This window comes from Podarcis liolepis (assembly GCF_965112155.1).
Source record: "Podarcis liolepis genome assembly, chromosome: 10".
Lineage (NCBI taxonomy): Eukaryota > Metazoa > Chordata > Lepidosauria > Squamata > Lacertidae > Podarcis > Podarcis liolepis.
The window spans coordinates 20611465-20636366 of record NC_139562.1 but is presented as its reverse complement, the minus strand read 5'-3'; the positions used below and the strand labels follow the sequence as shown (position 1 = coordinate 20636366).

Genomic DNA, 24902 nt, shown 5'->3' with positions numbered 1-24902 from the left:
TCCATATTACACCTTTCGTACAATTAAATATTTCAAATGGGTTTGAGGAATAAAGATACAGCCTGATTGTAGAGTGTCACACATGATAAACAAAAAACGCACGTTTTGTTGTTCATGCACATGCGCAATTGCCACATAGGGCAACTTATGCCTTGATGCATTCTTTTTCCTTGTTGGCACAACGTGATTGTGAGTAATTAACACAATTTTATGGTAAGAAGCAATGGACATTCTGTATACCAGATGACATCTGGCAGCACTTACTATGTGGTAGTAACAACAACAACAAGGATGAAAAGTAAATAGCCTGTTCAAAGTCTAAAATGAAGAAGAAAGAGCGGCATTTATGAAAAGGGAAGAGTCCACTCAAAACTGTCCCTGAAATTAAATCCAACCTAAACAAAGGTGGATACTGCATTACTCAAGAGATTCTGCGTTAGGGTGAATGAAAGGAGAGATCTCCCCAATCAGTTGGCAAAGGAATCTGGCACATCTCTGTGGATGGGAAGCATTTCCCAGCAGGAGCAATAGTTCCAATGAAGACAAGGCAAAGTACTGGAAAATAATTCATTTTCTTTCTTTTGCATTAAGCATTTTTTTTACTATTTTTAAAAGACACCTCAGCAGCAACATCAGCTAAAAAACCCCAGGAGTTGCAAAAGGAACCTCAGGCCTACGGTAGAGGAATAGGATTGGATCAAGGCTCATCCCTAATCTAGTAAGATTACTATTGCTCTAATAAAGAGCCCTTCCTCTGGATTCCCAATTTTACTTTTCTCTCTAAAAGCCACAAGGTTCTTTCCATCATAGGCATGTTTACTTTTGTACTACATGCAGAAATGCAGACAGAAATTGTCTGCATAGAAACATTAGGAAGAAGACAGAATGCACAACCAGTGCAGGTCTATTCATTCACCAGAATATTACTGAATGAGTCTAGAACAGGGTCTGGTTTGTTGGCTCAGACTGGCAGTACAGCAAACTGTCACCTTGAGAATTCTGTTAGCTCCTTTATCTAGTTATTGGTGAAGCAAGCCCATCCGGAAGGCATTGGGTGGGCACTAATATTTCAATTCCACTGGTATTTTGGAAAGAGTGCTTTGCATATTTAATACTTAGCAAAAGTGAGCAAAGCATGAAAGAAGTATTTAAAATGGGATATATACAACAGCTCTTCAGACCTTCGTATTTTTAACATGAAGGCTTGAAGGCAGTTTCCCTGCAATCAGAAGCCTGTCTTGTTGGGGGTCACCTATCATACAGAGATTTCAAAGCAGTTTCAACAGAATGTACTTAGCATTCTCCTCAGACCTTCCTGCTAAATGCATGAATGCCTGAAGAGCCATTGCAGCCAAGGACAAGTGGGCGCAGATCCTGCATGCATTCTCCTGCCTCTTGCCCATGGTCAAGCCTTTGTGTTCAGGTAAATGTCTGACTATGCCTTTAGTCTCTTCAAATTGTGGCTATTTAGCAGAGAAATATTAAAAACTGGTGTCTTCCCCCTGGCCAGGTAGATCTGAACTTAAGTAACTGAACACAGACCAATCCGGAGGTGCAAGATAAAATGAGCAAGTTACAACAAAACTGTTACTGTCCTTATTGGCTCAATACTGCAAAACGTAATGAAGATATAATTCCCTAAGAATCCTTTTATGCACTAAGTAAGGTCCAGGTATTCAGGTTTGTTTGTTTTTAAAAAAGCCATACCCCCTACAAAATCAGATTTCATGTCTATTATGTTATACAATACAGTGTGTAATATTCCATGCAAACAGTGGGGGCAATCACATATTGCAATGGCAGATCTGCCACCCACTGTATAAGTGGGTATGAGTCATATAATACAGTTAATACAGTAGTAATAACTGTTGCAACATGTGCATGGTTAGTGAGAGTTATAACTGCTAAATTCAAATATGCCACATCATTGTTTGTGTCAACCGTAATTTAGAATCCAAAGCACAATTTGAGTTTCCAAATCTACAGGAAACCATGGTTTAGGGAAACTTGCAGGCTTTCATATTGTCTGCTCAGCCCTACTGTCTCAATGCAGTTGCCTCTGACTTTTAACTATGATTTGTCAACTACAGTTTGCACAAGGCATGGCTTGATGGTGTTTTTTGCTGTCTCAAATCATGGCTTGTCAATTCAGACATCCTCCTAAGCTATGTAAGTTTAATATTTCTTAATCACGATTTGATGTGATGTCTAGATTGATTGATGATAATATTAAGGTCCGGGTGTTAGTGACCAGCTATAAAGGCATAATACATGATCACAGGTGATCATTTAAGACCAGGCTGTTATTTACTGAAGCACTTGCTGTAATTTTAAAAAGGTAGCACCACCTTCTAAAGGTTAACAGGCACAGGACTGAGTAGAGGAATTATTATGTTTTTCAAAACACAGCCAGGACTTGCACATCCATTACATGCCATTTGACTTACTACTGCTTTTTAAGCTCTACGTTTATGTATAAAAATATCAATGCCATCAGATATAAACAAGTAACTAGTTGTTTTTAATTTAGAATCCTCTGCTTAAATTTTCAGGAGGATGCATGCTTTATAAATCATAGGCAAACAGCATGAACCTAGTATCAGGAAGTCAAATCAAAATTAAGTATATTACATTTTTCTCTCTAATAGCATACCCTGCAAATCTTATATATTGTACTTGTTTAATAATTTTTAAAATGGAAAAAAGAATGAGGGTTTTCAATAGACAATTTAGAAATTTTAGATACTCTGGGTATTGTTCTTTTCTCAAACACAAATTGATAGAATATATGTACAAGTCAGTGTAAATAGTGCTAGAATTTAGATACAATGAACCAAACTGTCTTTACATTCCACTACACATCTATTTTGGCAAAAGTGGAGGTATATCTTAAGACACAGCTACGAGTCCTAGAATGCAGCTAAGATATACCAGTACTGACATCAATATGAAACAAGCCATTTCTTTCTGAATAGCATTCATTTCATATGATGCTATTTTCTTGAGAAGAGTGGTATGGTTATATTGGTCACTCTTTGATAGACATTCATTTAATAAAAAGGAAATGTGGAAGGGTACATTAATTTTATTGACACAACATAAATATAAGAAAAAGTTCCCTAAAAAAAAGATGAACGTTGTTTTTCTTTTCCAACATAAAGTGCTAAGAAACGTGGTTGAGCCAGGAAGGCTGGCTTCTTTCTTGCTGATTTCAGAATTAGTGTCAACCAAAGTTTTGAGTGGAGAGAGAGAAAAATACATTACAGACCATCTGCTACGTCAAGTTTCAGCTTCCAGTTTTGCAGAGCTTTCATGCTGGTCCTCTAAACTCATCCGCAAATCATTGGGGCAGTCCGGTGTTTCGCCTTTGACGGCCAAATGGATGACCTTCAACCACTTCTGTTTTAGTTCCTCATTGTCCGCAGCAAAGCTGTGCACTGACTTGGACTGAGTCAATTTGAAACTGTGTGGAAGGTCAGCGCTTCTTGGAGTGTCATCTACTGTGTAGCCCAGCAAAGGGATGGTAGCTAGCGCTTTTACATCCTAAGCAAACAGAAATAATAACCTTTTAAAAAAGCTCTGGGTTTGGTAAGGAGGAGAGGAGAGTAATCGACCAACCGATTACATAACATTTTTTCCCCAACTTAACCCAAGACGTTCTAAAGGAAATCAGAGTGTAAGACTTCAGCCCCCGTCACACAAACCTCTCATACCAGCAGGGGCAGACAGGTGTTGGGAGGAAAGGAAAAGCTCTATAGTGGTGGTCTTTAGCAAGATAGAAATATGGAGATGGCATATGCACCCGCAGGAGAAAGCGCAGAAGTGGAAAAATCCTAATCCTACGATGTGCCTCCTTATCCTCTTATTACCTACCCCTCCACCCCACAATTATTCACATGATGAGCACTGGGGAAGCAGAATGATGCCATGGTCTCCGCAACAATTTATTTCTGTGAAAAACACCTTGTTTGTCTGCTGAAGGGAACAGATTAAAAAAGTAAGAGGAAGTGGGACAGAGTGCACAGTCGATAATTGCAAAGCTGTTACTGGGAACAGTTGTACCCCACTTTTCATGCACCCTATCAGAGGATTTTTTTGTCCAACACATTCTCCCTACGTACCTGTGGAGCACCGTACATATATAATACAAGGGCTTCCTGCTTAGGAATCACACACCAAGCCTTCTGCCAAGTCTTAGATTTTTCCAAGTATTGGAGAAAACTACATATCACACTGTTCCCGGATACTTCTGCTGATTCAATCTGGAAGGGTGGAAGAGAAATATTTTATTTCAGAGAATTCCAGTAGTTTAGTCTAGCTACAGCACAGTTCCTCAGATTATTATAGTTAGAACATAAGATGTTATCCATTTGCTGAGAGTTAAAGTACAGCAAATGTCAGTTGAGTCAAATAGTTAGAAGGAACCAGACAAGATAAATCTCAATCCCTGACACTGAATTCACTATTTTGCTCTTTGTCAAAATAACATGGCATGGAAGCAAGGAAGTGTTAGGACACAGAACTGATGCTGAGAGAATGGAGTGCTGTTATGTTTCTATAAGTTCCTGATAAAGATGGGGACTAGCTATTCTGACACTGGGTGCCTCATAAAGGACAAAATGGTGAGTTTAAAGAACAGTTGAATGGGGGAAAAGAATAGTAATGGAAGCTTCTGCTGAAACAGAAGTCTCAAGATCATCTGCCAACCTTGGTTGGTTTTTAGTCAATAGCCCCCCCCCCCCACTCTCTGCAAATCTCACTCGAGTACAGACACGCTTCCCTCTTCTCCCTCTGCCCAAACTTCACCAGCTGTAAATGTCTGTAAGAATCCAGCAACCCTATAAAATGTGTCATATTCAAAAGGAGGGCGGGAAGTGTGGTCAAAGGATCATGACTTGAGCCAAATCCATCCACCTAAGTCAAAATGGTCTCCATATGCAGGCTATTTTTAAAATGTATGTATGGGTATACATATAGCGAGAGACAGATAGACAGACACAAAACTTGCTTGGTGGCTGATCCACACAGTTTTCCGAATGCCGCCATAAACTATTGACATAAAAGGCTTAGCAGAAGAAGCAAAGAGATCCACTACGTGACAGAAGCAAAAGCATGTGACTTGGCCTTTTTTTCATGAATGGCTTGCCACACACAGCAGTTGCCATCCTGATGCAGCTCTAAGCAGCCACATCAAGGTGGCCGTTCTGTGAAACGATGGCTTTTGACTGTATCTAAACAAACACAGGATATGAATCCTAGTCTCAGGTCCAATCCAAAAGCTCTGTATCTTAGTACCATGTAAACCATCCAAGAAAAACGCCTCATCTTCCAATGAAAGGTAAGCCAAAGAGCATATTACACACAACACAATTGAATAACTCTTTAAATGTCATACCTCCAAGATTCCTTTCTTCTTCTTTTCTTCGCTATCTGTGCATCCTGTTATAATGTGGTAGCAGTCCTTACAAACCTTGTTCAGCTTACCACCATCATACTCAAGATGAGCTTTGTAATCAGAACATTTCCAGCAAACCACCTTAAGAAGAGGAAGAGGAAGAGGGGAATGAATTATTCTGGAATATTATTTTCCCTCCTCCCCATTCATTCTATATGGTGAGATTTTGCCAAACACGTGCCTCCTGACAGTTCCAAAAATGAAAGTCATCCATACTTGTTCTAAGGAAGAAACCTCCCTGAATTAGCTCTGCCACCCAAATCAATGCAATCCAAGACCCACAAACAATTAATTCAGACTTAGGTTGTGAGATTACAATGCTTTTGTGATTCCCTCCTCTTCCCCAATAGAATTAAACCTGAGATTCTCATTTTATTTTTTATTTTTTTTGTTGCATTTATATACCACCTTTTCCTTCTAAGGAATACATGGTTTCCCTCTCCCATTTCATCCTCACAAGAACCCTATGAAGTAGGTGAGGCCAAGAGATGGTGGCTGGCCCAAATGACCCAACCTAGCTAAGGGCTCATTCAGACTTCTGCTTGTCCCGCCACTTTCCCCCAGGGAAATCTGATATTTACTGCTGAATCGGAGCAAACATCCATCAGGTTTACTGTAGATTGACGTCTGCTCTGATTCAGCGCTAAACAGAAAACAGGGGCAAATAGGAAATCACACAGACCCAAGCTTCCTAGGCACAGGACGAATGGAAGTGTGGCCAAGCCGGGTTGTATCCACTACAGACATCCCATTGACACAAGGGCTTCTGCTTGAGCAACAAAACTTCAATTAGCTCTCCTCCCCCAATGCCCCACCACCAAACCTCCTCCATAGGATTGAGGCAAAACCCATAACAAACTGAGGGAGCAAGGAGCAGTTCCACTGCACAAGTGGAAGCCCTTGCACAAATGGGACGACTTCGCTGGATATAGCTCAAAGGAAATAAAATTTTCCTCAACTAGTAATGGAACCCTAGTCACCATGACAAAGCTTCAAATTTAAGGTTAGTTGAATTAGTTGAATTAGGTTAGTTGAATTAGATTATCAGTTGAAAAATCAGGTTAGTTGAATTAGATTATCAGTTGAAAAATCAGGTTAGTTGAATTAGATTATCAGTTGAAAAATCAGATATTAGTGACAGCTTAGAGAATAAAAACAAAGCAAAAACTGTCTTCATCTTAGCTGCATCATCATCGAGGCAGGAAAACAAGACTTAAAAATCACCAACTGCTGAAAGAACAATTTAATGGGAAATTTCCTGAGCTGTCCGCAAAGGGAATCAGTTTGGCTCATACAGTGAAGCCGCCGCCCACATTTTGACCACTGCTCAATGGCTCGCTCAACGGCAACAAAGCAGCATTTAGAAGCCACCAGCAGATGGCGGATCTGAGCAGGTTTTGGGCTGATCCAGCATCTGTTAACCAACTAGTAGACATGGCTTTGTGCTTACATGCCCACATGCTCGGCAATGATGCCTCCTCCTCGTCAGCGCATTGAAGGATTCCTTGCATTTCATGCACATGGTCACTTCATTGTCCCGAATCCATCTTGGTGCTCTCTTCCCAAGCTCAGCAGTCTGAAGGGAGGCGTGGAGAAATTATGAAGTCATTCGCACAGCAGCAAAGAAAACAGATCACTTTCTTTCAGTGGGAAAGTAGCAGCACAACACAGGCAGTTTGGGAATCCACATGTTCCAGGGACCTCGTTTTCTGTACTCCATAAAGTATTGACACTGGTTTTTTCCTGCTCTTTGATCTGGTTTTCATAAATGCATTTTATTGATCATACTAATGATGCAAATAACTTTGGTGATTTGTCATATAAGTGAAAAGCAGCAACTTCTGCATAAAACAAAGCACCGTGCATCTTGATAGCACAATAAATTATGGTAAGCAGCAGCAACAGTAATAAACCATATTCTCACATGAGCATCTAACAAGGGTAAAGACATGCTCATATGGATGCAAATGTGTCTTGTGAATTAATACTAAGAAACCAAGGGTGGGTACATATGATGTGTTTATAGTGTATTTGAAGCACATTTTTACACTCAAACAATTCTGGGCACTGCAGTTTGTTAAGGGTTGTTGGAAACTGTACCTCTGTAAGGGACAAACTACAATGTCCAGAATTCTTTGTGGGAAAGAAAGTTGCTTTGAATGTGCTTTAAAGGTACAGCGTGTACGCAGGCCTCAAAGTGGAAACCTAACTGGGGCAAGGCTAAGTATGAGGCCTCACTTTCAAAAGCCATTCCCAGCATTTTCAGGTGCAATTTTCGCATCAGCAGCTTCAGACATACCCTATCAAAATGTTATGGGTGCCCACTTACAGAAACTTCAATAGGTGTGTCCTCATATTCTTTTGCAATAGCAGTTCTGAAAGTTTCATTCCTTTGCTGAAAAGCATCTATAGTATTCTGGAGAGCCTGGAATGAATAGCATGGGTCAGAACTACTAAAACTTCAAATCTAACCAATTTAATGACAAAACAAAGGAGGTCACACAGCACGCTTGATTTATAGCTAGCATATTCGTTAATTTTAAAAAGGAATAAGCATTAAAAGTTTTAGTTTAAAGGAAGCACAAAAATAAGGCAGATTCCAAAGTGGCAGCAGTCTTAGGTTGTTGAAGCAAATACAAAATCCTTTCTAACAACTAGCAAACTTATTGTGGCATAATTTTTTTTTAAAAAAATCACATTTACCTTTATCCATTCTTCTTTATCTTGTTCAGAACTACAGGAAACAGTTGGGACATAACAGTTAAAAGCAAGTTCAGGAAACATTAATTAGCTAGAGTCAAATCAATTTCTGTTTATTCAAGGCACCTATTACTTTGACTTGCCTACGATGTAAATCTGAACACAGAAGGCTTAAGTGAGAATACTGTACTGAAAATGCCCCATTAAAAGAAAAGCTTGGCATCCTGTATTCAAACGCTGCACAGGATTATTTCAAATGAAATTTTAATTATGAATCACGATGGCATTATTAGCAGTAGCCTCCTGTCTCTCCTCCCATCCCACAATACATAGTGGTAAGGAAATGTCAAATGATTGCATCCAGTCGTAATGTATGTATAGAACACACAAACAGAAACTCTTTCCAACATTCACAAATCATTCAATTATAATTAGAGGTGGATTTCTCCCATCTTTCATAATTTCCTTCCCTTCACCCTCCAAAAAGTAAAGAGGAAAACATTCCCAAATAAATCATACCTGTGACTCCACACAAATATTTTACTGCCCAATTTGAAGTCTATCTAAAAATAGTTTTGTGAGCCACCCAAAGAACTGATGTCATGGGGCAGCTACATAAACTTACTTAATAAAAAAAAATAACATCTAAACACAAAAGTGTGCACACTAGGTGTACAAGATGTATAGGAATAGAGAGTTCTAACAAGCAACGGAGGGTGGCTTCCCCCCCAATATTAAAATTGCCGTTAAAATCATCACCAGGGAAGAAGCACAGAAGCTTATTTCCCTACTCCTCTGTATCTTTGGGGAGACTGGAGTCATGCAATTCCTTCTACTTACTTAAATCTCTCATGACGCACTAGCAGTTCTTTTGGGGCATTCTAATGCGCCCTTGCACAATTTGAAAATTATTGCTCCAGTGGTTTCAAATTCCAGCATTAGGAGAGATCTTGCACTCTTATAATCATGGGTATTTCCTGTCTGATTTAAAGCAAAGTAAGATGGATAAGGGACGCGGGTGGTGCTGTGGGTTAAAGCAGAGCCTAGGGCTTGCCGATCAGAAGGTCGGCGGTTTGAATCCCTGCGACGGGGTGAGCTCCCGTTGCTCGTCAAAGTGCAAGTAGATAAATAGGTACTGCTCCAGCAGGAAGGTAAACGGCGTTTCCGTGCGCTGCTCTGGTTCGCCAGTAGCGGCTTAGTCATGCTGGCCACATGACCTGGAAGCTCCCTCGGCCAGTAAAGCGAGATGAGTGCCGCAACCCCAGAGTCGGCCACGACTGGACCTAATGGTCAGGGGTCCCTTTACCTTTACCTTAAGATGGAGAAAGGCAGGGGAGTGTGAAGCCTGCTTCCACTTTTTCTGTTCATATAGATAGGGTAATAGTAGAGCAGGTCAAAACACCTGTTTATGAAGAACAGCTGCAACACAGTCTTTGCAGTTTTTCTTCTTATACAGTGGTACCTCTAGTTATGAACTTAATTCATTCCGGAGGTCCGTTCTTAACCTGAAACTGTTCTTAACTAGAGGCATGCTTTCCTTAATGGGGCCTCTTGCTGCCGCTGCGCCACTGGCACACGATTTCCGTTCTCATCCTGGGGCAAAGTTTTCAACTTGAGGTAACTCTTCCAGGTTAGCAGAGTTTGCAACCTGAAGCGTTTGTAACCTGAGGCGTTTGTAACTCAAGGTATTATATTGTTTTAAGCCTTGTAAAATGCAGCAAGTTGGGAAAATCTAAGAGGTGGAGCTTTTACTGCTTCTTTTGAGACCCACAATACTGATTTACTGTTCACCTTCTCACATCTGCCTGAAAAAATGCGGCTGATCTTACCAAACACTAAATGAACAATAAAGGAAGTATCTGCATCATGAGCGTAACAGGAAGCAACGTTCTATAATGAAGTGAACCTTACTGACCACCAACATAATTGTGCATTCTAGTGGCAATCAGAAAGCATGCACACAGGCTTTTCTGGTAAAGAAAATCCTCTGGGCAAGCTAAGCTTTGCATCAGAGCTAATGCACATTTTATGGGATGGGGAAGATTAGTATTATCACTTATTAATATACTGAATGTGGAGGGAGGGAAAGCTGGCTAGGCTAATGTGATGAACAGAATATCACATTTTCGTTCAAGCGTCTCTAAAAACTGGAAGAGATATGCAATGGGATGGACCCTTAATGGGTCTACTCTGAGTATGGCTTGATTCAATATTTCCGTCAGTCTACAAGGGAACATTTTCTCACAGCTGCTTTTCTATCTCCCAAAGTGAGAATATCCTAGAGGCCCTTTGATATTCTCAGCACTGGAGATATCAGAGATTATCATCACCCCATAGATTGGACAGTGACCTGAGAGGGGCAGTTTTGCCTTCCCTTAGGTCAGGGGTCTGCAACCTTTAAGACAAAAAGAGCCACTTGGACCCATTTCCGAAGGGGGAAAAACCTGGGAGCCGCAAAACCACTGCAACATTTAAAACAAATATATCTCCGGAGCCACGATCTGACAGCGGGCGGGAAGGTGACATCAGGACGGTGCGTGACTAACGCATGCACCGCCCCCATGCGACGTCACAGCCAGTACAGCGCCCGCCACAGTGGGGAGTGTCGGGGCGCATAATGCGCCTCCTCCCCTCGCTAGTATCCGCCCTGGAGCCGCGGCAAAGGTGTAAAAGAGCCACATGCGGCTCTGGAGCCGCGGGTTGCAGACCCCTGCCTTAGGTGCTTCAGCTAGTATGCAAGCATAATCAGAACTACTACCCTGGAGGAAAGCTTAATAAAATTGCATCTTCCTCTCAGCCTGTGGTTCACCAAGGTTAAGGAGATGGTTGATCGAGGAGTTTCAAGAAAATCCATGCATTCCAGGTGCAAAACGATTGTAGCCCAAGTTGTAAATACCTTTCCACCAGGGCCCTACCACTTTAACATGTATCTATTAAGTAAAATGTAGCATAAACACTGACGACTGGGAAACACTGGCCTGCGAGTGCTCCAGTTGGAGAACAGCCTTTACCAAAGGTGTCATGGGCTTTGAAGACACTTGGACTCAGGACGTAAGGGAGAAATGTGCTAAGAGGAAGGCATGTTTGGCAAATCCACACCATGATCAACTCCCGCCCGGAAACCAATGTCCCCACTGTGGAAGGACGTGTGGATCCAGAATTGGCCTCCACAGTCACTTACGGACTCATTGTTAAAACCGTGTTTATGGAAGACAATCTTACTCGGCTTATGAGTGATCGCCAAAGATTAAGTACCACTATAATAACCTCAAATTTTCATCTTGCTTTACCTGGCCTGCAATTCCAAAGTTCGCTCTTTCCCAGAGACTTGGAATGTGTGTGGGTATTCTTCATTGTGCGTTTCCACGATTTTCATACCATCAATGCCAACTCTTGTCCGAACTGTGAACTTAGATCCCACCAAGCTGAATTTGGGGACACAGTATAGCAATCTGTTGTTGAACTGCAAAAAGCACAAGCCACACCAACCGATGTTAGCTGCCACAAAGACAAACCTCTCTTGCATAAAAGGCTTGAAAAAGGTAGAGAAGCTTAAACAGCATACACAACAAAAAAGGAATGTTCAAAAGTGTGGTATAGAGGAGTTCGGTCAAGTTATCAATAATAAGGTCAAACATCTCACAGTGTTCACCATATTCCACACAGTAAGCACAACGTTCAATATGCTTTCAGAAATAAATGCTAAATTTTCCAATGTACTAAATTAGAGGAACTTTTTACAAATTACATCAAACACTCATATTATAGCTGCCGCCTTCTGCTATGTCTTTTGCATTTCAAAAACTGCTTACATTTAAAATGTAAGGGAGGAGAGATGTGGGGGTAGGAAGCTAATTTGGAGTTCAGAAAGTGTTGTGCTCTTCCTGTGCTTGAAGCATGTAGTCAGCACTCAAGAATGAAGGTAAACACACATTCACACAGATGGGCAACCACGAAGGAAGGCATGAGGAATGTGCAAAATAGATGAGGTACCCATGTGTATTTATTGCAGAAAGAAGCCTGCCACACAGTAACTTTGACCTACTAAGGACAACCAAATGCCACTTGGCTGATCACTGTTCCATCAATTAATTTGAAATCTTCATTGTTTGGGACTGAGTTTTTAAGTTGTTATTAAGCTCTCAACATCAATCAGCAGTGGGCAAAAGTGTTTGGAAGAGCTATTGTACAGCTGGGTAAGTGTAGGTGGCTTCCTAAAGCAAAAGGCAGAGCAAGATGGCGTTTGCTGCTGCTGCTGCCATTATCGCTGCTGTTGCTGGCTGTCTCTGTTCTGCAAAATGCCACAACTCCCTGCTATGCACAGCAATTTATCCAGTCAGCTGTGTTTATGAGCAATGTATTTGCACACATTCACGTTTCACGACATGGCAGCAATTGCCCCACCAGAGCAAGAGAACACAGTAGTAACAGCAGTTAAGGCAGGAAGCAGCTGGGTAGCAAGGGGGGGGGGGGAGTAAAGCAAACACGATAACATATGTTTCCAGTGTGGCAAAACATTCTAGGGTTAAATTGCTGTATGCAGCACTTCTCCATAAAGGCTTATTGAATCGCCAACTTAATTTTTTAAATAAATTTTAGGGAAGTTTTTAATATTTAATGCTGTATTGTTTTTAACACTCGATTGGAAGCCGCCCAGAGTGGCTGGGGAAACTCAGCCAGATGGGCGGGGTATAAATAATAAATTATTATTATTATTATTATTATTATTATTAATGCAATCTTCATATGTATTGTTGAAACCACTGGTAATGAAATCTAACTACTTCCAAGGATTCAAAAGAAAAGCTAGTTTATTTGTACCCTACCATTTCACATGCTTCTTAAAACCAATGCTGCAATGAATGCAAGTTGCAAACACTAGTTTATTAAGTAGCTGGCATGTATTTTAATAGAGGGTAATATTTTGTGCCGACTTGAACTTCCCAAAAGGATGACTTTTTGACAACTACATTGACACTGGGGGGAAAGAGAGGGCTATTCCTCACATTTCAGATTTTCTTCATGTTGCATGGATTAACATATAAAACAGGCCTCAGAATTATGCTTGCTTGCTGGAATTAAAACTATTAACATATTCAGTTATTAATGATCAAACAAACCAGCAGCTCACTGAAAGGACATTTCATAGATAAATGACTTTAGTGGGTTGGTGTATGTAAGGGGCCTGGGATTCAGTTACACTGACTTGAAGCTCTCTCTTTTTATCTCTTGAGTATACTATAAAATGGCTTGCAAGGAAGGACTCATTATGGATTAGGCTGAGAGCAGATTAAGTATACATAAGGATTCTCCAGGATCACTTTGATGGTTTAATCCACATCTGTGTCATCTAAAGCTTAAATGGAGTATAAGTGAAGTTTTTTTCCTCATGAAGGCTTTAAACATGCATATCCTTCATACCTGCTTGAAGCGGAATTAATAAATATGCCCATTGGGAGGAGGAGGTCCAGGAAAAAAATGTAAAAATGCATCTCCTCGTTTTACAAGGGAAAGAAAAAAAACCTGCCCATTTAATGGGTGGAAATGTGTTGCTAGCAGTAACAGAAGGTGCTTGAGCTTCACCAGCAAGGTAAAAAATAATAGATGTATTGTGCCTCCTCAGCCAAATTCACTGAGGCAGCAGGAATACTCCCATCCATCCAGTCTGCAAATTGGGAGGCTCCTTTCCCCCAAAAGAATTCAATCTTTGTGTTTTCAGATTTAATAATGGTTTAGTGCTACAATTGCACCAACACAAGCCAACTTCCTTATAGTTTTGAAGTTTGCTAGAAGTGGTTAAGAGGGAACCTCATTAACATTAATTCAGATGCAACACTAAACAATGGTTAAGACAAATAAAGGGATAAGAGAAGGGAATTTCTCCAGGATGAAGGCATGCTAGTTTGCAAGCATTTTTTTTCCCCCAGAGAGCCAGTATTATGTCTGCACCAAACCAACAAAATAGAAGATCCACCAAAAGATCAGATTTAGAAATGTTATGCACAGGCTAAAATTAAGTGGGGTGTAAGAAACAAATACTCACTAGGAAAAGGTATCTTTCTTGGGCAGATGTATTACGAGCAGCAAGTTTAAGTATTTGTCCTTCTTTTATGAGTTCATTTGAAGGATTGACAATGTCTTCTTCTTCTCCTAACATTTCATAAACCTCCAACAACTTCTTTAAGTTTTCCTTTTCCATCAAAACAAAATGCGACAACCGTTAGTGCACGCCACTTGTGAATTTTTTAATGAAAAAGGTTAAATCGTTAAGAACAAAAACATGCAACTGTTTTAGCAAGAACTGTCCTCTTTGAAAATGATTGGTGGCATTGCTACAATAAAAATTAGGAAACGGCTTGCAATTATAAACATCTCTTGCAACAAAATGACTTTCCCAATAAAATATTTGTACATATATGCTTGCTAAGAGAAAAATCCCATCAATAAACATCCTCAAAAGATACTATATTCAATGAGTGGAAAAGAAAGGAACTTGGGAGCAAGCGTGTAGTGATAGGAGCATCCAGCTAAGATGGGCGGAATCTAGGTTCAATTTCACCAACTCAGCCATACAAGCTCAATGGGTGACCTTCAATCAATCATTTTTTCTAAGTCTAACTAATGGGAAGGCAAACTAAGGCCCTGGGGCAGGATCCAGCCCAATCGCCTTCTAAATCCGGCCTGCAGATGGTCCGGGAATCAGTAGAATGTGTAGAATGTGTCCTTTTATTTAAAATTCATCTCTTGGTAATTTGTGGGGCATAGGAATTCGTTCATTCCCCCCCCCCCAAAAAAAATATAGTCCGGCTCCTCACAAGGTCTGAGGGACAGTGGACTGGCCCCCTGCTGAAAAAGTTTGCTGACCCTTGTCTGACTTATCTCACAGGGATATTGTGAGGATAAAATGGGAAGGGGAGGACCATGTATGCTGCTCTGAGCTCCTTGGATGAAAGGTGGGAGATAAACGTAACAAGCTTCATCCAGTAAAACACTTGAACCGTTTGATAACAGAGCTGCAACATTTATTAGAACAATGCATTTTTAAAAACTAATGACGAAAACAGTGACTCCAATTAATTGGCAATGCTTTAAAATATATTCTGAGGTAAGCCCTTAAAAGCTATATATGACAACTGTCATCTTAGAAGTATCCCCCATTGTAAATTGCATCTTATGATATAATACCTGCTGTGAAACATACACATTCCTTGCTTTAAGGTGAGGAATGTACTTTCCCCAAAACTCCATTTATTCATACAGATTTAATCAGAATCTAATATATAATTGAATAAGGGTTTTTTCCAAGCATGTGACAGCCCTACCTTTCCACTTAAGTTACCTTAAAATGGTTGCATGAGACTTTGGAAAAAGCTAATATAAAATGCTTAATTGCAATCTTTCATACTTAGATACCCGCCAAATTGCCTGCTTTATCTTCTGATGTGGATTATGCAAAGGAAAAAATCTCACAGAAATCACTTACCATTTTTCGGATGGCGCTATTAGAGTGACTTGCTGCCGTAGATATTATTTCCAAGGATTCTATAAGAGAAAAATGACCCCCCAAAAGTTAATTACTAGTACTATGATACATAAATAGCAGCTTCAAATGCTAACTTGCATGTTTCACTTTTTTATTGCCAACAAATTATAGTGAACTACAAGATTCAGGCTGTAACCCTTTACATACTTACTGGGAGCAAGTCCCACAGAACTCAATGAGACTTACTTATGAGTAGACATGTATAGGATTGTGCCCTCAGTCCAATAAGTTTCCTTAGACTTATGTGAACTTAAAGTAGATAAAGTCAAAACTTGGAGAAGCAAAAAAAAAAAAGACTTTGTGAAGTTAATATAGGTGCCTTAGTCCCTAGGTATAAAACAGACACAGCTTTGGTATTATATCTTTTGTTGGAATGAAGCATATGAAATAAGTTCTGGGTGGAACAGTGCTTTAGGACTAGAAACTACAAACTAACAATCAGTTCAAATTGCTATCTGCCCCTCTAGCCACCTCAAAACAAAATCCTTATGAGAATGACATCTTTGCTCATCTTCCCACAACTAAAGAAATCACTAGAACCCAGTAAAAGGCACTGCCTGACCTTATTTGCTTAGGGTGTATGTATCCCCTCCCCCCGCTCCCATTGCTTGCGTAGTGGTGGTGGGGTCCTGAGCACCTCTAGCTTTCCTTCTATGAAATGTGTATTTTGCATTTATTGCATTTCCAAATGTGCGCCTAGGCCCAAACAGATCAGGGACCCTTGATCTACTTCAACATCCTATTTTCTACAGCAGTGATGGCCAAACTTGGCCCTCCAGCTGTTGTTGGACTACAACTCCCATCATCCCTAGCTAACAGGACCAGTGGTCAGGGATGATGGGAACTGTGGTCCCAAAACAGCTGGAGGGCCAAGTTTGGCCACCACTGTTCTACAGTAAAGAACCAGATTCCTTTGGGAAGCCAACCCTCTCCTGTTGCCATTCCCCAGTAAGGGCTATTGAGTGGCATGCTGCCTCTGAACCTAGTGCCATGAAGACCAATAGCCAGTGAGAGATTTGCACTCCATCAATTTTCCTAATCTCATTTTAAGCCCTCTAAACTAGAGACCACCACCACATCTTGTGGCACCAAATTCTACAAATTAATTATGTGCTGTGTCAAGGATTAATTCCTTTTGTCTGTCCCAAATCTCTTGCTAATCAGCTTTGAATTGTATTATTTGTGTGTTCGGAATCTGCACTCCATTTCAGAAAGGAAATTCTGAAAACACAGCATATTTTCATTTGTCCAGAAAGTCTGAACAAAGGGGATATAATAAATTTAGTAATAAATTTAGTAAATAAATAAATAAATAAATAATATAGTATTTAAACAAATTGCTTCTTGTGAAGTGCTGTTCTTTGTTTCCTTTTACTGGGATAGTTCTGAAATATTAATGGTCCACACACACCCCTTTTACAGATTTACTGTGTGATGCTGAATATATAACCCACACAAATGTATTTACTTTCAGCATCCTTCCAGTCTAGAGAGTCTTGAGGCAATTTTCTTAGATAGTCCTTCAGAAGCATCTCGTATCTTGGAATGCGCTGCACTGGTTCTAGCATGTGATGTTGCAAGGTGAGATTTCCACAGACTTTCTGCTTCTAAAAAGACAACATACATGTATTGAAACGGAGGGTCCAGAAATGCATCTCTTGCCCTCTGCATCCCTTAAAAATACTTTATTTCAGTAACACTCTCTTAGTGATATTGGCAAATGAAAGCAATGTATTTCATCCAGGGATTTTATTTAATAATTCAGAAAGCTGATTATTAAATGAAATCCTCAGCGAAATGTGTTGCTTTCATTAAATAATTTAAACCCTTTATACTATCTGTAAGCAGACTTTATACTTCCCACTCTTTGTTATCTATTCTAAACCCAAAGGAATATCAAAAGAAAACATAGTCATATAAACCTAGTTTTAAAATATTGTTTTGATAACAGAATTCAAACACTGGGTGATATGCAATTGAAGCATTCTGCTTGTGCAAGAGAAATTCCAGGTTTTCTTCTCCTTCACACCACTCCCAGCTCCATGTGTATGATGGGCTGAGGGAAGTGAGATATAATTTTCTCATTCTTTGAGAAAAAGAATACTATGCTTTCTGAAGTCAGTCCGTGTTTTTTTTTTGTGTGTGTGTGTGTGTGTGTGTGTGTGTGTGTGTGTGTGTACAAACTTGCATTGTGCTGCCCCAGACTAGCTTACTGACCATAAGGTATACTTGTTGGTGTTATTTCAGATTGTTTTACCAACAAGGCATAGTAAATGTCCTCTTTTAACCAGAAAAATGAAAGCCAGTTGTTTACCAGACAAATGTAAAAAGCTTTCTGACATTTCAGATTGTTTTACCAACAAGGCATAGTAAATGTCCTCTTTTAACCAGAAAAATTAAAGTCAATCGTTTACCAGACAAATGTAAAAAGCTTTCTGACGTTCCCCATTTGTTTCCTAAAGTTCAAAGGATAAAATGCTGAATAGATATGTACTGAATTTCGGACACCTCCATCAGCGCACACAGATACAAGCCAGAGGTACGCTCCTCTCCCTCCTCTCAACTTCATATACAACTATGAAGCTGTATACGACAAATACCATATTTTTCACTCTATAGGACGCACCCGACGAAAGGATGCACCTTGTTTAAGAGGAGGAGAACAAGAAAAAAAATTCTCCCCCTCTCTGCTCAGCGCCCCTTCAGCGAAGCGGCAGGAGAAACGGAGCCACTTCCATTTCTCCTCCTGCTTCGCTGAAGGGGTGCTGCACAGCTCTCCCTCTCTGCTGAAGCCAAGAGAGTCTTGCTCTCCCGGCTTCAGCAAAAGGAACCCAAAGCCTTTGGAACGCAGTGCGAGGTCCCGCTGTGCTCCAGAGGCTTCAGGCGGCTATCCCTGAAGCCTGGAGAGCGAGAGGGGTCGGTGCGCACCGATCCCTCTCGCTCTCCAGGCTTCAGCGAAAGCAACGCGTAGTCTCCAGAGCGCGGAGGGAGCGCTCCCTCTGCGCTTTGGAGGCTTCGCGTTGCTTTCACTGAAGCCAAGGAGCCTGCATTCACTCCATAGGACGCACAAACATTTCCCCTTAATTTTTAGAGGGGGAAAAGTGCGTCCTATAGAGAGAAAAATACGGTACATGATAAGTATTACAATATAAATACTTATTTGGTATAAGAGACAAGCAGAGTAAACCAAACGGTGCATAATACTATTTCCTTAAAGAAGCCTGGGATGGGTTCCAATCCACACATGGAATATCACACAGGTAAGTACATACTCATTATCCACTGACAGGTTGCTCCCACTCGGGTACGTAAGTTCACCGTTACATGCATGGATAACTCACATAAATAAAAGGGTAAGAGTGCAAGCCTCTCACATCTGGAACTCCATGTGCCCTCAAAGCACCCATTTTGTCCCAACACACTATTATCAAGCAATGAGACAAAAGTGCCGCAGTCACAATCTTGACTGCCAAGAAATTTAGCATGTCACACATACAAGCGCGCACGCACTACCTGAATTTCTTGAATAATACATTTGAAGACAGGTGATCGCTCAGTCCATGTTTTCACCAATTCCATTGCGTTGTCAAAATTCTTCACATACTCCCCATACATTTTGAGGAAAGGAGCTAGCTTCTGTAGGATGTCACTGATCCTGGGGTTTGTGTCCCTGGACAGACAAAAGAAAGCAGTTATAGAGATAAACATGGGAGGTCGGACAATATGTACTATGGGCACCTCAGTTCTGTCAAACATGTATCTTTTGGTTTATTCTGCTTGATAACTACCTTGTGATTGCCTTTTTTTTTTAATAAGAGTATTCCATAAACTAAACAAACAAATTATGTCTCTAACTCACAGCTTGGTCAAGTAACCCTAAGAAAAAAACATGAGTGAAGCACCTCTAATAACCCTACCAAATAAACACTGCAGCTCACCTATTAATATAAAATCCCCCTCCAGTAATTCATTCCAGTATTGGAACTTTCATTTTCAGAGTTGACAAACAATGAGAAAGGAAAATATTATTTCCCTCCCAAGGCAGGCTGCAAAAGCTGGAACTGTATTACAGTGGTATCTTGGGTTGCAGACACTTCAGGTTATAGACGCTTCAGGTTACAGACTCTGCTAACCCAGAAATAGTACCTCGGGTTAAGAACTTTGTTTCAGGATGAGAACAGAAATCATACAGCGGCAGCGCAGCGGCAGCAGGAGGCCCCATTAGCTTAAGTGGTGCTTCAGGTTAAGAACAGTTTCAGGTTAAGAACGGACCTCCAGAACGAATTAAGTACTTAACCTGAGGTACCACTATACTAAGATCATGTATAGCTGCCAGTTTTCTAAATACATGCATGGTTCATCTCTCTTGATGCTCCTCTGCCTTGTGACACCCAGTATTTTTGAATAAATGTTAAGTGTGGTTGTGTATTTAAAATACCTGTTTTAAGGAAGAGGTTAAATATATCTTATACCGGGCATAGGCAAACTTGGCCCTCCAGATGTTTTGGCACTACAACTCCCATCATCCCTAGCTAACAGGACCAGTGGTCAGGGATAATGGGAATTGTAGTCCCAAAACAACTGGAGGGCCGAGTTTGCTTATGCCTTACATTTCTGGACATCTCATAGGAAATAATTCTGTGTTCTCTGACATTTCAAGACTATTATGGATCCCAATACTACAAAAACAACTTGCCAATTTATAATAGAATCATAGAACCTCCTACAGGCACAGATAACATGCACATGGTCTTTCACAGAGTACTATCTCCCAGTAATCTGCACTGCTTACCATTCTTTCATTCTTTTCTCAAGCTCTGGCAGCAAGAATTGACTGTGAAACTGATTAATGGATGAAATATTGGAAAATATTTTATTAACAACTTCAGCAGGAAATGAGCCCCTGTTAGCTTCATCCATCAATTTACAATAAAACTCCTGCAATGGATAAGAAGGGGAAAGAGAGTCAGCCACAAAACACGCATTCCTGGGCAAATAAAGCAGGCACAAGGCAAACAAAAGTTTGCAGCCAATTTGCAGCTAATTAAAAATGTCCATTTAATATAACGACCTCCTTCCTCTTTCATAATACCACCAGAACTATCTTGCCATTAATCACACTTCCTTGCAAAAAAAAGAAGCAGCAGCAAAACGAAGCAAACAGAATGATCCGCAAGTCAACATTTTACTAGTTAAGATTCTAGGCAGTCTGCTGCATTTCGTTTGTTTCTCCTTTTCTGTTGCCAAGGGGCAAAGGGCTTGAGGGGGTAAGGCCCATTATGCTGACTTGAACCTGCCAGCTGAATCTTTGGCTGTAGGATTCTAGTATGAATTTTAATTAAAGGTCTGTTTGCTTCCTACACCTTTTAATCATATTATTTGCTTAACTTGTTAGCAAAGTCGTTTCTCAGAAAACTGAAGGCAGTTGTGCATGCATTAGTGCAGCCAACAGATGTAGTAAGATGTTAGCAGTCAACAGAACCTGAGCAGCAAGCAATTTAAAGCTAATAAGAGGTGTCAAGCTTCTTCTCCAAGAAAGGTAGCTCTGTAGAGCTTCCTCTGTTTCATATTCAAATGGGAAATTCAGGATAAGCCAATAAGAAAAATGGGCCTCTTTGAAGAAAGCTGAAGCTATGATCCAATGAAAGGGAGGTAAATTAACCATGCAGTGAGTGAAGATGAGGAACATTCTCAGCAGACAGGCAATATATGATGAAAAATGTAGAGGCATTGGGAACAGAAGGGTTTTATTGCAATATTGGAGGGGGGGGCAGTACAGTACATTGAATCAGAACAGCAGAATCAGAGCTCGTGGGTTGTGTGACATTTATATGGCAAACAGAATATTTTTCTGTGCCACCTCCACAGAGTCCATAATTCCAACAGAAGTATGAGTAATTCCTAGTCATTTCAATTAATTCATTAGTCATGATTTAAATGGGTTTTTTTCCATTTGTAATTTGTAAATGTCAGTAGTGACCAATGCCATATACTTTTCCTGGCCAAACTGCAGGGTGGGCGAAGAACCAAGCCTTTATTGAGCAAAGGAAAGAATTGATTTTGCATGTCTTAATGGCAATAGATCTAAAACACAGCAATAGGTTCAGGATTTTCTAAAGGTGTTGGTGGTGCTTTCTGAGATTGCTAAAAGATAGTGAAGAAGGGCCATAGCTCAATAGAGGAGCATTCGTTCTGCATGCAATGATCCCATGTTCATCTCCAGGGAGGTCTGGAAATGTTACCTATCTGAAATGCTAGAGAGCCACTACCAGTCACTGGGGGCAATACTGAACGAGATGGACTCGTGATCTGACTCCTATGTTCCTACATCACTGCTGCAGTCCCAGTTACCATGGTCTGCGGGCAAGAGAAGAAGATACACAGAAAGAAATTGTGTAGAATGTGTGTGTGACGGTAGGAGATACATGCAAATTCATAAAGACAAAGGATGGAACTACAACTACAAGCAAGCAAACATGCAAATATTATTTTGAAGCCATCCACTGGTTAATTTAATAAGTTGATTTAGTGGTCAAAGCAGGTTTCCCATGCTAATGTAAGAGTTTCCTCTTATATTAGCTAGAAACAGCATTTCAGAAAGAAAGAAGAGAGAGAGAGAGAGAGAGAGAGAGAGAGAGAGAAAGAAAGAAAGAAAGAAAGAAAGAAAGAAAGAAAGAAAGAAAGAAATCCCACTCTTACCTGATCCAAGAGAGCAAGTCGGCAGACGTAAGCTCTTTCTGTGTGCAAAAGCTCATTGGCAATATTGTAACATTTCTGTTCATTTGTCTCCTGGAAATGCAGACAATTTTCAGAATGAAGAAATTGCAATATAATTACTGAATTTTTCCTGCAATTGCAGCTTTTGCATTTATCAAACAAGGGTTATCTCCCCCTTCACCCAATTCAAGTCGTAGAAAATTGGGAGGGCCAAAGTGTGAGAAACTAAGAACCTCTGCCTCCAGATTGGTAAACTAAAGACGGCTGCATTGGCTTAGATATAAACCAGGCATGAGAAGCCTTCAAAAGTCTTCTAATTATTGCATTTTCTATGAATGTCTTTTCTTTCAAGCACATTAGATGCAATGTTGGGTGTGCTGCTGTATCCTGCTTTCAAGCATTAAGACAGGAGTGACTAATCAATGGCCTTACAGATGTTGCTAGACTACAGCTCCCACAATCCACTGGCCAGCCTAGCTTTGGCTGATGTAGTTGTGGTACAACATCTTGTAGTCCAGCCCTTCCTTAAGGGCTCGGCACACATGGTCCTTGGCTGTGAATCCAGGAAGGCCTGCTTCCTGTCCTGCTCACCTGGGCTGAGAGGGTTGGGCCCTGACTAACTGAGGCTGCTGAACAGATTCTTGGGTTGGGGAATTGTTTAGGGGTGTGGGGGGGGTTTTGGGGGGGGGTTGCTTCTGTTTCCGATATTAACTTTTTGTATCTTTATTTTAGATCTTATTTAGTCATGTGGAAATTGTTTAATTCGGTTGCGATTTTTTTCTATGTTTCATTTGTTGTTTATGACTTTTGTTATGTTTGTAATTATGTATTTTTTTCATGTTGTAAACAACCTTGAGCATGGTTTTAACTATGGAAAGATGGCATACAAATAAAATTATGTACATACGTATGTATGTATGTACTCTGCTGTGCTGTGCAAGGAAACTAGCCAGTTGAATGAGATTATGAGATTCCAGAGCACATAGGTTTAAATAACACTGCACTTAGCAGCATAAGCCTGTTCTACCCATGGTAGAAGGGTAGGATATCTAAAAGTCATGAATTCTGTTTTTTCTTTCTTTCTACACAAGTTATGTAATACTTTAATTGCAAGATGGTCTATAGGAAAAACAGTATTCTCTGAACTCTCCCTAATTCTAATAGTGCCTTAAAAATAATGGCTTGTTGTGTGAGGAAACTTTTAAAAAGGGAACAATCAAGTGAAAGCAGAACATTAAGTCTAAAATTAGTCCTGGCATTTCACTAAACAAAAAACAGGGAGCATGGATTCTATATGCAGAACACTGGAAGAGGGGTCATCGGGGATACATTTCAGGCAGGAAAAAACACAGTAAGGGAGTGAAGCCAGCCAGTGAGAGATGCTGCCTAGGAAGAGTCCAGATACTGCAGGACTGCCTCCCCCCCCCAAAAAAAAATCCTGAGGTTCTAGTTCTTTCCAAAGCTTTCCTTTTCTTCCCTATGTTTCTAGTCCATTTTGAAAGCTGGATTTGACAGATCTGCAACTGGCCAGGAACTCAAGAGTGCTGACCAGGATTAGGGAACGCTCAACTCCAAAGAGAAGCCCACCTTATTATGATTTATTTTTTTAATACAGTGGTACCTTAGGTTACATACGCTTCAGGTTACACACTCCGCTAACTCAGAAATAGTGCTTCAGGTTAAGAACTTTGCTTCAGGATAAGAACAGAAATCGTGCTCCGGCGGCAGCAGGAGGCCCCATTAGCTAAAGTGGCGCTTCAGGTTAAGAACAGTTTCAGGTTAAGAACGGATCTCCGGAAGTACTTAACCCGAGGTACCATTGTACTCCGTACAAATCACAGCAGGATATCACAGCATGGAATATCACAGCAGCTGCCATTCTTCTGCTTTACTCTTTTTGTATTACAGAATGTCCAAACACTCCTTGCTACTTACGTCTGTTGGGTGCCCTTTACCCATTGTAGCCCCTCTGAGGGAGACCATGGGTGTGTCATTTCCCAGTGCGCTGAGAATTCCAGGGAAAGGACCCATAGGAATGACCCTGTCCATAAGGTCACAGTCTATTAAACTAAATTTTACAGCTGAACTATGGCAATAACCCACAGAAAAACTGCTCCCACTGGGGTGTTGCAACATGTAAAGGCCACATGTCATAACATTAGTTCATCATCCAGAAGGTGAGAAGGCTCATACTGAACGGCTTCCTTCCGTTACCTTCTCCAGGTGTGTGCCCATTTACTTCCTGTATGTTCTTGTACTACCACCCTGTTGTCTCTGCCTTTTCCTGTAAATTACTGTCAACACCCTTTCCATAACTGGGATGTCCTTCCTGCAATCGTTGGCATTTGGCTCGTTTTACTAACAAGGACACTCATAAAGAGGAAAAGAACTGTTCCAGCTATTCTGCTGAATGTAAAAGCCCTGCAGTGTCCGAGGCCACACTGTGTAGACTGAAGTGTCCACACAATCAGGAAGTCTGTGTTCAGA

The 24902-nt window shown here is 40.6% G+C and overlaps 1 protein-coding gene across 12 annotated transcripts in view; it reads right to left on the bottom strand.

Annotated features, from left to right (window-relative positions):
- FGD4 (FYVE, RhoGEF and PH domain containing 4) overlaps positions 1-24902 on the bottom strand; it is a 104025-nt gene that overhangs the window by 4872 nt on the left and 74251 nt on the right. For 11 of the 12 annotated variants that reach the window (XM_083461954.1, XM_083461965.1, XM_083461963.1 and 8 more), the window contains 13 exons: positions 22398-22487; positions 20491-20636; positions 19212-19368; positions 17167-17305; positions 15639-15697; positions 14199-14345; positions 11446-11618; positions 8159-8189; positions 7785-7880; positions 6906-7031; positions 5396-5536; positions 4122-4262; positions 557-3543 (listed from right to left, as the gene is read on the bottom strand). In XM_083461954.1, the coding sequence (XP_083318080.1) occupies positions 3280-3543; positions 4122-4262; positions 5396-5536; positions 6906-7031; positions 7785-7880; positions 8159-8189; positions 11446-11618; positions 14199-14345; positions 15639-15697; positions 17167-17305; positions 19212-19368; positions 20491-20636; positions 22398-22487 (1710 nt within the window). In that variant the 3' untranslated portion in view covers positions 557-3279. Of the gene's footprint in view, positions 1-556; positions 3544-4121; positions 4263-5395; positions 5537-6905; positions 7032-7784; positions 7881-8158; positions 8190-11445; positions 11619-14198; positions 14346-15638; positions 15698-17166; positions 17306-19211; positions 19369-20490; positions 20637-22397; positions 22488-24902 lie in introns of those variants that run through there. The other variant, XM_083461958.1, reaches the window with a different exon arrangement.